This window comes from Acinonyx jubatus, chromosome A1, assembly GCF_027475565.1.
Source record: "Acinonyx jubatus isolate Ajub_Pintada_27869175 chromosome A1, VMU_Ajub_asm_v1.0, whole genome shotgun sequence".
Taxonomy (NCBI): Eukaryota; Metazoa; Chordata; class Mammalia; order Carnivora; family Felidae; genus Acinonyx; species Acinonyx jubatus.
In genome coordinates, this window is record NC_069380.1 from 111,324,397 (window position 1) to 111,338,747 (window position 14,351).

A 14,351-nucleotide genomic window follows, 5' to 3' on the forward strand; every position below is an offset into this window, starting at 1 on the left:
GTTAAAAGGCATTGGAGGGAATGTGAATTTCTGTCTCCTTTCCGTCCCTGCAATTTCATAGCATCCCCAGATTTTCACCTGCTGCTCTGCATTTGTGGCAGAATGCACGTGTGGTTTAGCTTATCTGAGACTACGTCTCTGAAGATGAAAATTGAGAACGTAGAACTGTGGCGTTCCATCGAGTTAACTTGGAGGGCGTTTGCCGTCAGGAGGAACAGATGCTGTTTAAGTCAGGAAGAAATGAGTGTTCCCTCCAAGCCCTGCTTTAGAAAGCCTCTTTGTTTTACGACGCTGGGTGCAAGCAACCCTTTTAATTTTGTGTTTTGGATTCCAGCCATAGGAGGCCTTCTTTAATGTAGCAGATGGCTGGAGACAGGCAAGCCAGGTTCCTACACTCTGCATCAAGCGGTCTTCCCTAGAGAGGAATCTCCCAATTATGTTGCTCTGAAAAAGAGAAGAGAAGAGAACTTAAAATGGACACATTAAATTTGCACCGCACGTAAAGTCACCGGTGCTTTAAGCATCTGCAAGCATTTGGGGATCAGGCAAGCTTCTGAGAAGCTGATGAAAACTATGGACTTTTTCTGCAGAAAATGTGTAGGTAGGTATATACACAAAAATGTGCATATTCATTCCAGGGGATGGGGTAGTCACAGAGTTTCTCACATCCGGTCCCTGAAGCTTCAAGGGGTCTATGACCTGGAGATTCCTGGGCTTTCCGTGAGGCAGTTGTCATTTTTTTTTTTTTATTTTACTTTTCTTTTTTCAGTATATGAAGACTCTCAACATCTGAGTTGTGAAAATAAAGGGTCTGTGGACTATTAAGGGATCATTTCACCACAGAACACTCAAATTTTACTGGAAAAAAGTCCTTTTTAAAAAATATTGATTTATTTTGAGAGCGAGAGAAAGAGCACGAGCACAAACAGGGGAGGGACACACATACACACACACACACACACACAGAGAGAGAGAGAGAGAGAGAGAGAGAGAGAGAGAGAGAGAATTTCAAGCAGGATCCCTTCTCAACACAGATGTGGGGCTTGATCTCAAGACTGTGGATCATGACCTGAGCCGAAATCAAGAGCTAGTTGCTTAACTGACTGAGCCACCCTGGCACCCCCGGAAAAAATCCTTTCAAATGTTGAATAAAATCACTTTAGTGTATTCTCTGGTTCACACAGAACCTTAGCTCTGTAACATGAAGTTTATTTGGGAAACTTTGTGTGATGATTTTTTTCTCTCTCGAAATTTTGCACACTGTTTCTTCGAGATCTCATGCTTCTCGGCACTTTTCTCCACTTAGCTCTGCCTCCTGCACCGTTTCCAGTATGAAGGCTTGGGGGTGGGGCTAGTCTGTCCGTTGAAGAACATACAGAACTTGGAGAGGAAGCTTTATCATTTCCAGGACACTGTCCAGAGGAGTCACTCAAACTCAGGCATTTCTTCCTCTGAGGTCCACTTGCCATGACTGTCAGAGGAAGTGAGTGTCTCGGAGGTGGCTATGAGGTGGGACCCTTTGCATCTCTGTGGTCATTCACTGATCCTTTTATGCCGGGTGACTCCTCGAAACACCATCACGTTCTTCCAATTCTAGTGGGTGTGCGTTGGGCATTTAGGGAGAATCTTCTGAGCTGTAGCAAAGCATGGAAATGACATATTTATTAAGGATACTGGCACCAAAATCAGTTTGTCTCAATTACCCTTCAGTTAAAAATTAAAAATAGGGAAACACTGAATTAATGATTCCAGTTCTTCATGTTCCATATGTGGTCCCCTATTTCCTGAAAATTACTTCCTTTTTGGTTCTGGAAAATTCAAGGTGGGAGTAGGTCATGAACTAAACATTCTGGCTGATTCTTTTCACCTAATGAATAATTAAAGCAATTATTTTTTTTTATTTATTAGAAAAATTCAAGCAAAGGGCCCATTTTCTCCCCATCAACCCCAATTAAAGAAAACCTATCTGGGGCTTAAAACAATACATACAGCCGCGCCTGGGTAGCTTAGTCGGTTATGCATCAGACTCTTGGCTTAGGTCATCGTCTCACGGTTTGTGAGTTGAAGCCCCTGTCAGGCTCTGTGCTGATAGAGTGGAGACTGCTTGGAATTCTCTCTCCCTCTGTCTCTCTCTCTCTCTGACTCTACCTAACTCGTGTGCTCTCTCTTTCTCTCTCAAAGTAAATAAATAAATAAACTTTAAAACATTAAAAAAAATAACACACAAAACCTTTTTGTATGTAGTGACATTTTGGACGGGATAACTCTTGGTAGAAGGAGGCTGTCCTGTATATCGCAGAGAAATCAGCAGCTTCCCTGGCCTCTACCCTGTAGATGCCATTAGCACCACCCTCCTGTATGTGACAGTCATGGTTGTTTTCAAATATTGTCAAATATTCCCCTGGGATGGGACAGTCGCCTCTGGTTGAGAAGCACTAGACTAAATTATCCACAAATAGCTTTCTCTGCAAGTATAGTAAGATTGAAGTTTGAAGCTGCTTTTATCTGCTCTCATGGGGGAATGCTAAATCAGTTTATCTATTGTGATGCCCCATTGAGACTACGTCTATTTGTTCAGATCATCCCATTCTACATTTGTTTTTAGAATCCATTTGATAGTTAAAAACAGGAACTTCCTTATTCCATTCCTATGGCTCTGGTGTGCCTGTTCATTCCCCGTTTGATAATCTTTTCAACTATCTAGATATTTAGCGATCTGTCTGATTTTCTATACCCTTTGAGCCTAGGTAATTTCTCAGTCCTTTGGGAGGCATTTTTGTGCCGTTCAAGTTTCCATTCCTTCTTTTTTTTTTTAATTTTTTTTTTAACATTTATTTATTTTTGAGACAGAGAGAGACAGAGCATGAACGGGGGAGGGGCAGAGAGAGAGGGAGGCACAGAATCGGAAGCAGGCTCTAGGCTCTGAGCCATCAGCCCAGAGCCTGACGCGGGGCTCAAACTCGCAGACCGCGAGATCGTGACCTGAGCTGAAGTCGGACACTTAACCGACTGAGCCACCCAGGCGCCCCATCCATTCCTCTTCTATGGTATCATCTCTTCCCACTTCAGACCTAAGCTGAGCTCACATAGCAACGTGGAGAGGTTGGAGTCTGGTTGCTGTGATCAGGAGGTGTGTACATGGTTCAGGAAACACAACTGTTGGCTTTAAGATTACAAATGTGAGCATTAAAAGGAATCCTGCAATCACAAATTGTTCCTTATATAATATGCAGTGACTGTAAGATGGCCAACAGCTTGGGGGAGGATTTTACTAGCTGTTTGAAGTGAGGAATGGCTCTAGTGTACAAAATGTTTAAACCAAATTGTTATGTCTTACAATGTTCAACAAAACACTCTGCAAACATCAGTTCTGAGGGAAAAAAAAGGCACCCTCCAAGGCAGGGTTATAGGCACTTCTGGGAGTTGTAAACCCATGCAGTCTCCAGAAATATGTGCCTTCCAAGGGCTGGAAACTTCTGAATTGCCAACAAATAATCAGTGAGTGTGACAAAGAGTTAAAGTACACAGACGTTACTTTCACAAAATTTATGGTGTAGTAAAGAGGTTTAAGATGTAGACCCGAGACTGCAAACCAATGGTCAATAGGACTAAATCAGGACCATGGATTTGTTTTGCTTGGCTTGGAGAGAATTGGCCTCCAGCGTGTCTAAGAAAGGGAGAAAAAGTGAGAAAGAGTGAGAGAAGTGGCTAAGCTTTTAGATAACAGAGATTTTTTTTTTTTTGCATTAAAATCCAGATTTCCAACTGTTTTTGAAAAATCCGACGATCTGCCAACACTGGCCCTTATTCTGTTTCCCTACAGTGGTGGTTGGCTGGAGTGGAACAGCAGCTGTCCCTTTGATCAGAACAGGCACTCTCTGGGTCCCCACCCTGGCCCACTACACTTCCTCACCAGGCCTCTGTCCCATTCGAGATTGGCCACCCCTCATGCAGAGACTTCGGCAACATTTACTTTGTCTTCTCACCGTGGAAACAAACTGCTGGGGCCCTGAGCAAAATAGCAGCTGCTCATTTGTGTGAGATGATGCTGGCTCAGGCCACAGAGGTGATAATAGAGGCAGTGAGAAATGGTCAGATTTGGCATGTATTTTGAAGGTAGAGTCAATAAGATTTCATGATGGATTGGATTAGGCTATGAGGGAGAGGATTTGGAAAGGACTCCAATTTTGATTTTTACTTAGATTAATTTCTTTAAAAAGTAAACCTATGGTGGAGTATTGGAAAACCAGTATTGACCTCTTAAAATAAGAACATTTAAAAGTCTTTCTTCACTAGTACTCTTCCACATGGGTGCCCTAGGTAGTGCCATCATCATAGTCTGGTAAATGCTGCCGCTTTGGGGAATTTTGAGGGAAAGAACAATGAGAAGAGCCCCAATGACTAAGAAAGAGACTTAGATTCTTGTCCCAGGAGGCGGATTGGAGAGATGCCAGCCTACTGGTGACTTCTGTGCACCTCACTGGCCTCACCTGTCCAGAAGGGCGTGTGTATGCCGAACTACTGGGGTTGATCTCCCAACATGGACGGTCCTACTTCGGGGAGCTCCAAGTTCAGGCACTCAACAGGGGTTGGGAAAGTAGAGGCTCCAAGATTTCCAAATGGGAGGTGATTCAGGGCTGCCTTGAGTAAGAAACTGTTCTCAAGTTTGTTTTGAAGCTAGTTTTCATAGAAAGATCTAAGTGAAGAGGACTCTCTTCACCTAGATTTATATAGTTACTTTAAAAATCAATGAAAGCAGCAAACTTGTGTCGGAAGATTTTTTTTTTTTTAACAGTTTTTGCAGTTGAGAAAATCCGCAATTGTCCCTATCGAGGGCAATAGTTTTATTTTGTTATCTTCTGGGCTGCTTTGGTGAGTGGAGACTACTACTGGCCGTTGTGGCGGTGGGAGCTGACCGACTCCCACTCGGGGGCTGGCCATTGCCGCAAGAGCCTCCGGCGGATCGGAAGCTGGAGTTGGCCGCGCGGAGCCAGGCGCGGAGGTTTCCTTCCCTCGGGCACCGCAGCGGTCACTCGACCCCTGACGCGCATGCGCAGACCCCAGCGGCGTCCTCCCCGGCTCCTTCCCTCCCTCATCCGGGTCCTGGGCGAGCGGGCGCCGTGCGCGTGTCTCGCGGCCGAGCTGCTAATAAAGTTGCACTGAGGGAAAGCGCAGCGACGGCGCCGGGGGAGTGCGTCCAGCCGGCGGGTGAGTGAGTGTGGGGCCCGGGGCGGGCGAGCGGGCGAGCCGGGCCGGGGGCTGCAGCTTCTTCCGCGACGCAGCTCGCCCTCAGGCCCGAGTGGCTGGACTCCGGCCGAGGTGGGGGCGCTGGGCCGCGGGCGGAACGGAAACCGCCCGGGCCTGCGGGGCGGGAGAGGTAGGCCGACTCCCGGCCTGCAGAGGTTCGGGCGGCCGGGGATGGGGCGGCCCGTCCCGCTGCGGAGGCCGTGCAGCGGCCGGGGGCGTCCCGTGGCTGGCCTTGTTCCTGCGCCGCCGTAGCCGCCCGGACTGTGGAGGGAGGCGCTCGGGACGCCCTCGAGGCGGAGGAGGAGCGGTGGGGGTTGGGGGGAAATCCCGGCGCTGCTTGTGTCCAGAGGAGCGGTTTGTTCTACCTCATCTAAGCACCACCCTCAGTCACACCCCTGGTAGGATCGCCGTGCTCGGTCGAGCCGTCCGGTCTACTTGCTATACTGCAAAGCTGTCCAATGGCTTGATGAATCCGTGCCGCCGTCGCTTTGTGTTTCAAAGATAAGGATCCACGCTTATCGGTGGGAATTACACTCTGGGCACTTGTGACCTGCTACTGCACTCAGCTGGTAGTTAGACCTGGTTTCTGCCCGTTGCCGTGCCAGTTTTCACCATTGCAAAAAGATTCCTTCCCCTTCGTGTTAACTTCTGCATTGCTGCAAGGAGAACGCCAAGCCGTTCCTGTTTGCACATTCAGCCTCTGCCCGGTCTTTCACTTTAATATCAGTACTCAAATTCATATTCCGGGCTCTCCTCCTCCCCCGCCCGTTTTCCTCTCTTCCCCTTTCAGCTGCTGTTATTACGTGGAGTTTGGAGCCTAAGCTTTGAAAACTCCCATGTGGCGCCTGTCTTAAGTCGGAGCATGCTCAGTAGCCAAAACAGATTTTGGTTGCAAAAAAGAACTGGGGCGAGGATAGTCCGGGTATTTGGACGTTTGCCCGATTCCTAACAAAATGTTCCAATTCTGGTTTTGATGGCATTGGAGAATGGAGCTGTAGGCCAGCCTGGAGGTGAGGAATGCCTGAACACCCTGGGCCAGATCGCTATCTTGATTGCAGAGACATTGTTTCCTGACCAGCTGGAGGTCTAGAGTTGTTGGGGGGGGGGGGGGGGCGGGGAGGGGGGAACATTCCTGGCTGCTTGTGAGTTTAAATGGGTGTGGTGCTAAGTATATCTTGTTTACCTTATCTTTCTGTGGAAAAAGTTTTGAAGTCTGGTTGGGTTTGTCACATCATGCCTGTTGCCTAGCACTGCCTAAAGTGCTCTTATCTAGCAACAGGCTGGGTAGGTGGAGGTCGTGGCTTGGCCTCACAGAAGTCGAGAGTAAAGGATGCTTGGGTTGTTGTTTTAAAAATTATTTAAGTTCTTTTTAAATAGAGCGCTTGAATTTCCTTAAGAGGACCCGAATTGCCCGGAGCGAGTTAGTTTTCAATTTTAATTGAAAGGAGTTCTAAGATTTCTGTAAGGTGTCAATGTGGAAGTGGCCGTTGTAGGCAAAACAGTTCTTAGACACAGTGTGACAGTTTGGTATTGATCAGGATACTGTTGTGAAATTAGTGTGTTCCAGAGTCAGTAAGTAAGGGATTATTTTACAGATTTGTACAACTTTCTTTTTTTTTCTTTTACTCCTTCTTTGGTAACTATTTTTTCCCTCTGTGGGGAACCCCAAGATGACAAGAATGCACACGTCATAAGAGACAATTTACCAAAATATAACCTTCACAAAAGTAGTGCATAATACGTTTTAGAGTTTTAAATTTTAATTTTTGTTTTGTTTGTTTGTAGATCTATATTCCCTCTCTACTGCAGATCCCTTGGTCAGTGTGCCTTTCTTTTTTACATGGGTGTTTTTATCGTATGACTGTTACCCTGTATCTTTGTTACAAAATTTCATTCATTATTTATCCTTCCATTCCTTTCAGGTTTGAAATAGCTGAGATCGGCAACAAAAGTTAGGTGAACATTCTCAACTGACTTTCCTCTTAGATTTTAAATGCATCCATATGATACAGTGTGGTAAAAAGGAAAGTCAGCAGTGGACTGAAAAAAGAATAAAATATTTTTGTAGAATATGTGCAGATTTGCTGGTATTATCTACTCGTCTGGTTCACCTCGGTAGGCGCCACAGAAATGGGTAGATTGATATATGCTGCATTTCTTTCCCCTCTGGCAAAGTCAGCTATTAATTTCAGTGGGAGACAGTGGCAGAATGTTGTTACTAATGAGGTTTGAATCAGATGTTGTTTACTGTTAGTTATGTAACATGTTGCTGGAAGTATTATTAAAAGTTGCCTTCTGTAGCAAGGTAGAGGCAAGTAAATTCTGCTTACTCTTCACTGAGTTTTAATTCTTGGCTGAACCTGAAGGCACATTACACTATAACCATAATTATACCTGGGCAGCCTGTCTGTTTCCTGTTTTCATCATGAACCCAAACATTATGATTTGCAGTGATGATCTTTTTTGTCCTTTGCGTTAAACAGAGGCAATATGTTTTCTCTGTCTACTGAAAACAGATTTGTAACTTGGTCAAATCAAAGATACTGGATTCTCTGTTTTTGAAGACCAAACAGTAAAATACCAGTTTTTCACTTTTTAATAATGTAAATTGAAATACTAATGCTATCTTAAAAAATCTATTTTACACATATTGTTTGATAGTGCTTTATGTAAATTTTAATGTTACCAGTAGTTTGTAGAGTGTGTGAATTAAGAAAGCCCTTTTTGTTTATGACTTATCAGTGTTTATTATTACCAGATGTATATGTTGGTTTAGGCAGTGAGCCACACATTTGGATAAATTTCAGAGTGTGCTTGAGTGTACTTTAGGATATAGCCGCCTTTATTCCTTTGGTTTATCATTTTTCCCTGTTCTCTTTACTTCTGGAGGGTCTGTGTTCATTTCTCTTTTTTTAAATTTTTCTTTCTTTTTTTTTTAATGTTTATTTAGAGAGAGAAGAAAGTGAGTTGGGGAGGGGCAGAGAGAGAGGGAGACACAGAATCCGAAGTGGACTCCAGGCTCTGAGCTGTCAGCACAGAGCCCGACGTGGGGCTCAAACCCGCAAAACACAAGATCATAACGTGAGCCCAAGTCGGATGCCCAAGCTACTGAGCCACCCAGGCACCCCACGTGTCTCTCTCTTTGTGTGTGTATGTTCCATACTAATCACAAAGAAGAAGCCAAAATAGTTTATTTCTTCACATGTTACCAGTGCCTTATATCTGATGGGTGTGCCGCTTGACTCAAGGTCAAAGACATTGAAGATTTCCTTTTATAAAGGACAGTTGCAGCCTGAGAGATGATTTGTAACTCCACCAGTCTGATTATTCTGGAGAGGAGAGTTATCTGGAAGGCTATGACCCAGGAAGGCTGCAGGGAGATAGGGTGCTTTCCCACCAAAGAAGATGGTGCACGACCCCAGGAAGCCTATACATGTCTTTTCACACCTTGTTTTTCCACTTCCAAACCTAATAGAATAACAGTAATTGAAATTTTTAGTGTTAGATTATCTAGTTTATTGTCGTTATCTAGAACTCTGAATCCGAGAAGTATGTGTACTAGTTGGAAGGTTAAGATACACAGTTCGTTTTGAAGAATTGATTGTTGTTAGGACCAGCCAATTTCCCATTTTCGTACATCACGTTTACATTCTAATATTTTTATTGTTTGAAAGAGGGGGTAATTACAGAGTTAGTAGGTTTTTCATAAATAATCGCCTAGTTTCCAGCTCTTCAGTGTTTTTTGTTTGTTTGTTTGTTTGTTTGTTTGTGTTTGTCTTGGGCAGCTAGCTGGAGACATTTTTGGCCCCATCTTAGGAGGGAGGTGGTTTCAGTGACTTTTCTTCCTGCTTTTACTGTGATATTCCTGACTTGATTGTGACAGTATTTTAGAAGAAAGAATTATTTATCAGACAGTTCTGTATGGGCAAGACTAAAATTGAAATTCACTTTTGGAAGCTAGTTGTTAAAGTACATTTTGTGAACAGGTTTTGCTTTTGAATTCTCTGGTGTACTAGTCTCTGTAGTGTTCATCAATTTACAGAGGAGTATACTCTGAAAATCTGACAATGGTTTGATCTGTTGTCTGATTTGAACTGGATTTCCCCTTTTGATTTCTGTATATATGTGTTACTTTGTTACTGCTGAAAATAACAGTAAGAAAAGAAGCTAGTGTCACCATCGCACTTTTCTCTGAGCTTAGCACCTGGAGTCCTGAGACGTGCCTTATGCTTTGCCCATTTAACTATGATCTCAGAATATGGCTGGTGCTTTCAAGGCAAGTTTTGTTTTGTTCACTTTTGTTTTCATGATGTGTCAGGATCTGCCTTGCATCCTATCTGGTGGGCTGTATAACTTGAGATCTAGTTATTCTGGTTTCTGTGTTCCCAGGAAAAGGGGGTACTGTGGAAATATTTCAAAGCTAGTCTTTTGGTTTTTTTCCCCCTTATTCACCTCTTTCTGCCCACTTAAGTGAGTACCTACTTAACTCACTGACCATTTCCATTTCCACTCTTTGGAGCTGAGTGTACATTAAATGAATGATGACAACAGCTGAAAAGGTATCCAGAGCCATATTTGCTCCCTTTTCTTCTGAGTAGGTGACTTGAACTCTGGGGTGCACATGAGGTATGTGGAGACCATCTTCCTAAAGTGTTGTGTACTCAGGTTAGTGCTTGGTGCTCCAGAGACACATTTGGTAATGTAATGATTTGGTATCCCTTGACGATTTTATAATTTAAAGGAAAGCACCATAATGATTGACCAGCTCTGTGTCTATTCCTGTGCCTACAGGCCTGTACAAGTATACTCAAACACATCTGGTAGTAATAGAGGAAATCTTGCAGGCTCTGTGGGGGTGAGTATACATCTAGATCAGGCTCTGCTTAATTAGAGGACTTAGAGGAGCAGGTGAAGTTTAAAGAGTGATTAAAAACTGGGAAACAAAAGTGTGGATGTGGGAGATAAAAACGTAGAGACTTGTGTGGGCACAAAGAGAGACTATGCAAGATAATCTGTGAGAAGTGTCAGGGAACATGAGTTCAGCTCCTGACTGGCTTTGAAATCCACTGTGAGAATTTTTGATATCTTTGGAAATTGAGAGCCATGATTTGGAAAAGTAGTGATTTAAATGTTTCTCTAGGAAAGTTATTTTGGTGCCCATGTTGTATCCCCTCTTCCTCATAGAGGTTCCCATAAAGAATAGTAGGATTTCTGAATCAAGAAAGTTTGTGGGAGGGGTGCCTGGGTGGCTCAGTCGTTTAAGAGTCCAACTTCGGCTTGGGTCATGATCTCATGGTCCATGAGTTTGAGCCCCACGTCGGTCTCTGTGCTGACAGCTCGGAGCCTGGAGTTTGCTTTGGATTCTGTCTCCCTCTCTCTCTGCTCCTCCCCCGCTCATGCTCTGTCTCCCTCTCTCTCTCTCTCAAAAATAAATAAACACTAAAAAAAATTTGAAAAAAGAAAGAAAGCAAGCAAGCTTGTGGGCAAACTTGGTCCTGGTTTGTTTCTCTTCTCTGCCTGCAGCCAGGGATGTGGCTTACGTGTTTTAGTAATTGTATGTCTGGATCTAGGATTGGTTTGACACTGGTGGTGCTGATACATGGTGACTACTATTGATGTTAGAGCCATAAGGGTAAGATATTTTTAGAGCTTTACCCTCACCAGCCACAAAAACAGTTACCTTTGCAAGTGACTTCTTTACATGTTTCTAAGGACCTTGTTTCTCAGACCTGCTGTAAACCCTAAGACTCTTGTTTTCATGGTGGGAGGTAGGATTCTAATCTCAAACCTCATGAATCTGAATTTTGTGGGATGGTTATGAGAAATGCGTTTCCTTAGGACCCCCATCTGTAATTCTTTTGTACAGGCTTGGCTGAGATCATGGTGGGTTGTGACCCAACCGTATGGACATTTATTTGCATGGGTTGATGTGCTCAGGAGATTTTGTTTTGACTAACAGTGTTGGATGAATTTTTGGATTGGTCGCTTGCCTTTTACTTTGGATTGAAGCAGTTGGAGAGGTGTTGGAGCAGAAAGTGAAGGAGCTGTTTCTGTGAATTGTTTTGTCAAGTCTGGGCACGAACCGTGCGTGTGTGTGTGTGTGTGTGTGTGTGTCTAGGGATGAGTTTGGAGGGTGGTTTGTGTATATCTTCTGGGAGTTAGTCAGGAGGTCCTACTTAGGTATCTTGAGGTAAGAACAGGATCTTTGGGTTTTTGTATTAATATGATTTCATTTGAAATGGAAGCCTGGTGAAGCTTAATAACATTTTATTTATACATTTGATGTATGTAAAATGTAACTCCTGATCTTCCTTTAGCTTTGTTATCAGTTTTCCCCCAAATGAGTTGATGACAAATCCTGTTCTTCCAGTTGTCAGGGCTTGACACCTTGGAATCATTGTTGACGCCTGTGTTCTCACATTCCCCGTATCTCTTCTATCAGGAAACTTACTATTCCGTAAAATGCATGTGAAGTTGTCTACTCCCCACTGAACTGCCATCACTCTGATCTAGGCCATTATCATCTCTCACCTAGCTTACTGCAACTCTGAATGGGTCTCCCACTTTTACCCTTGCTGTTTATTCTCAACACATCAGCCAGAGTAGTTAGTTCTTTAGTGTTTGTCAGAAAATGTCCTGTCTCCACTCAGAGCTCTCAAATGGGTCCTCATTTGAGTTACAGTAAAAGCCATTGCCCTTATATGCAGGATGTCCAATCTGGGTCTCTCACCTACTGAACCCCATTCATTATTTTCCCTTCCTCGTTCACTTTATTCTCATGCTACCTTGGTCTTGGCAGTTCTCAGAATGTGCCGGACGTGCTCCCACCTTGAGATCTTTGCGTTGCCTGTTGCATTTGCCTGCCATGATTTCCCGCAGATGTCTGCCTGTCTTGCTCCTGTTTCCTTCATGTTTTGATTCCCTTGGTGTCTGCTTAAGTGAGGCCCACCTCAGCTGCCCTATTTAAAATCACACCTCTCCCACCACACTTCCCATTCACCTTCCTCTGCTCTATTTTTCTCCCTAGCACTTTTCCCCGAACAAACTACAGTATTGCTTATTTATTGCCTTTGTCTGTCTCCCTCCTCTGGAGTGTAATCTACTGAGGACAAGCGTTTTGGGTCTCTTTATTCATGTGTATATTCCCAGCTCCTGGAATGCTACCTCAGAAAATATCCTTCGGAATGAATTACTTGAATAAATTTCAAAGGTCCTCTGAATATGCTTAGTATTGTTTCTTAAAGATTATTCTCTGGTGAGAGAGATAAAAATCATGTAAGTCAGCAAACACTTACAAATTGATTTATACACTGAAGGAAATGAACATGGTATTAGATGAGGGATTGGGGAAAACCTACTTTATATAGGATTATGAGGTGATCAGGGAAGGTCTCTGGGATGACACTGAAGCTGAAGTCTGAATGCCAAGAGAGCTTGGAAATTAGTGGTTGGGGCTTGAGGAGAGTGGTTTGGGCAGAGAATGGCCTTTGTAAAAATCTCGGAGGTACAAAAGACATTCCAGGATAGGAAGATAAATTCCTTTGAAAGATGAATTCTTACTAATATTTTTTGAGAGCAGAAAGTGTTTGCCCCTAGTTTCTCATTGGTTTTTCTTAAATTTCAGCTTCCAAATTTGAATAGTCCTAGATAGATCTGTTGGAGATAATTTTTTTGAAATATGAATGTCTCTTGACATACAAGTCCTTTCTTTTTTTTTTGTTTTATTTATTTATTTATTTATTTATTTATTTATTTATTTATTGATTTATTGATTTATTTATATATGAAATTTATTGTCAAATTGGTTTCCATACAACAAAGTTCTCTCTTTAGTAAGGATTTTAATATGGGTGAGGTATAGCTGCACTTTGGTTTTAAAATTTGTTTTTTCCCCTGACTATATTGGAAGTATGTTTGTTTTAAGAAGTAAAGAATTGTATGAAGCAGAAAGTGAGAAGTACCCTACCCTTTCAAAAGCTTTTTGTGCTCATTCTCTTTCATTTATTAAACAAATATTTCTTGAGCATGTGTATCACCGGGCTTACAGTGATGAGTGAAAATAGGTATGGTTCCTCTAATATACATTCATGCAGAATTTGTACTCTTACGGAGTTGGACAGATAAATGTAAAAATATAGTGTGTTAAGTGCTACAAAGTAGAGTTATGTGATGCAGTAAGAGTGTTTAAGAGGGGGGTTTTGTCTGTGCATCACCATCTGGGAAGGCTTCCTGAAAAAGGGATGCTTGAGCTGAAATAGAATTAATGTGTGTGTGTGTGTGTGTGTGTTTTGTAATATGCTAGATTCTTCTGTAATGCATGATATTTCTTAATTTTATAATGTGTATAATGTTCTCAATATATCTCTGAGGTACCACTGCTTTTTCTTTGTTATTTCCAAGGTACTCTGCATTATTAATTGAAAGTTTGCAGAAGAATTTCAGGGAACTTAACACACAAGGATTTCTCAATCTTACTGTTACCTGTTTGTTTTTGTTTTTTAGCTCTGGGGAGCAGTCGTTTCTCTAAGAAATAAAAAAAAAAACCCACTGTAATGAAAAAGTCATCCAGTCAGGTCTTCATAAACAGAGGTAGACTATAAACTTCCAAGGTATGGCAGGTAATAGGTCATAGTTATTTTCTCAAGTCCCACCAAGTTCTGGTATAAGAAGTAGCTACACACATTCCTGCCTGCTCAGTTACTGGCCTTCTCTGCTTGCTGTACATATTTTTAATTTTACTTTAATGGCTCATCTTTCTTGGTTATCATACAAAAGTAAATCTAGAAGAAAATGAAGTGGTGTACTAACCAGCATATGAAGCTGTTCACAACACCTTCTCTTCTTTCCATTACTTTTTAAGATCTTTGATACTACAGATAGTGTCTTTTCAGCCTGACTTTTTGGCTTATTAGATACTCAGCCGGTTTTGAGTAAAGGAAACCTGCCCTCTCAGAGTCAGCTCTCCCTTCTGTTGCTATAGTCCTCCAAATCTACACATCCCTCTTCTCTTGAGCTTTAGTTTCACTATTGCCGGGACGTGCATCTGTGCTTACTTCCTCCCAGCCCTCCACAGCCTCCTCTTGGCTAGACCTAGAATTGTCCTT

General features: G+C 42.8%; 2 protein-coding genes across 2 annotated transcripts in view; one reads left to right on the forward strand and one right to left on the reverse strand.

Moving 5' to 3' along the window:
- Nucleotides 1-977: 977 nt before the first annotated feature.
- Nucleotides 978-5,987, reverse strand: LOC113604479 (translation initiation factor IF-2-like). The gene is made up of 3 exons (XM_053220892.1): nucleotides 5,978-5,987; nucleotides 4,491-5,629; nucleotides 978-1,634 (listed from the first exon to the last, which is right to left on the reverse strand). The coding sequence occupies exons 1-2, from the start codon at nucleotides 5,985-5,987 to the stop codon at nucleotides 4,887-4,889; spliced, it is 753 nt and encodes a 250-aa protein (XP_053076867.1). The 3' UTR covers nucleotides 978-1,634; nucleotides 4,491-4,886.
- The window catches only part of SMAD5 (SMAD family member 5), a 49,687-nt gene continuing 40,400 nt past the window's right edge, over nucleotides 5,065-14,351 (forward strand). The window contains exon 1 of the mRNA XM_015087623.3: nucleotides 5,065-5,208. The gene's annotated coding sequence lies outside the window, so the exon portion shown is untranslated. The remainder of the gene's footprint in view (nucleotides 5,209-14,351) is intronic.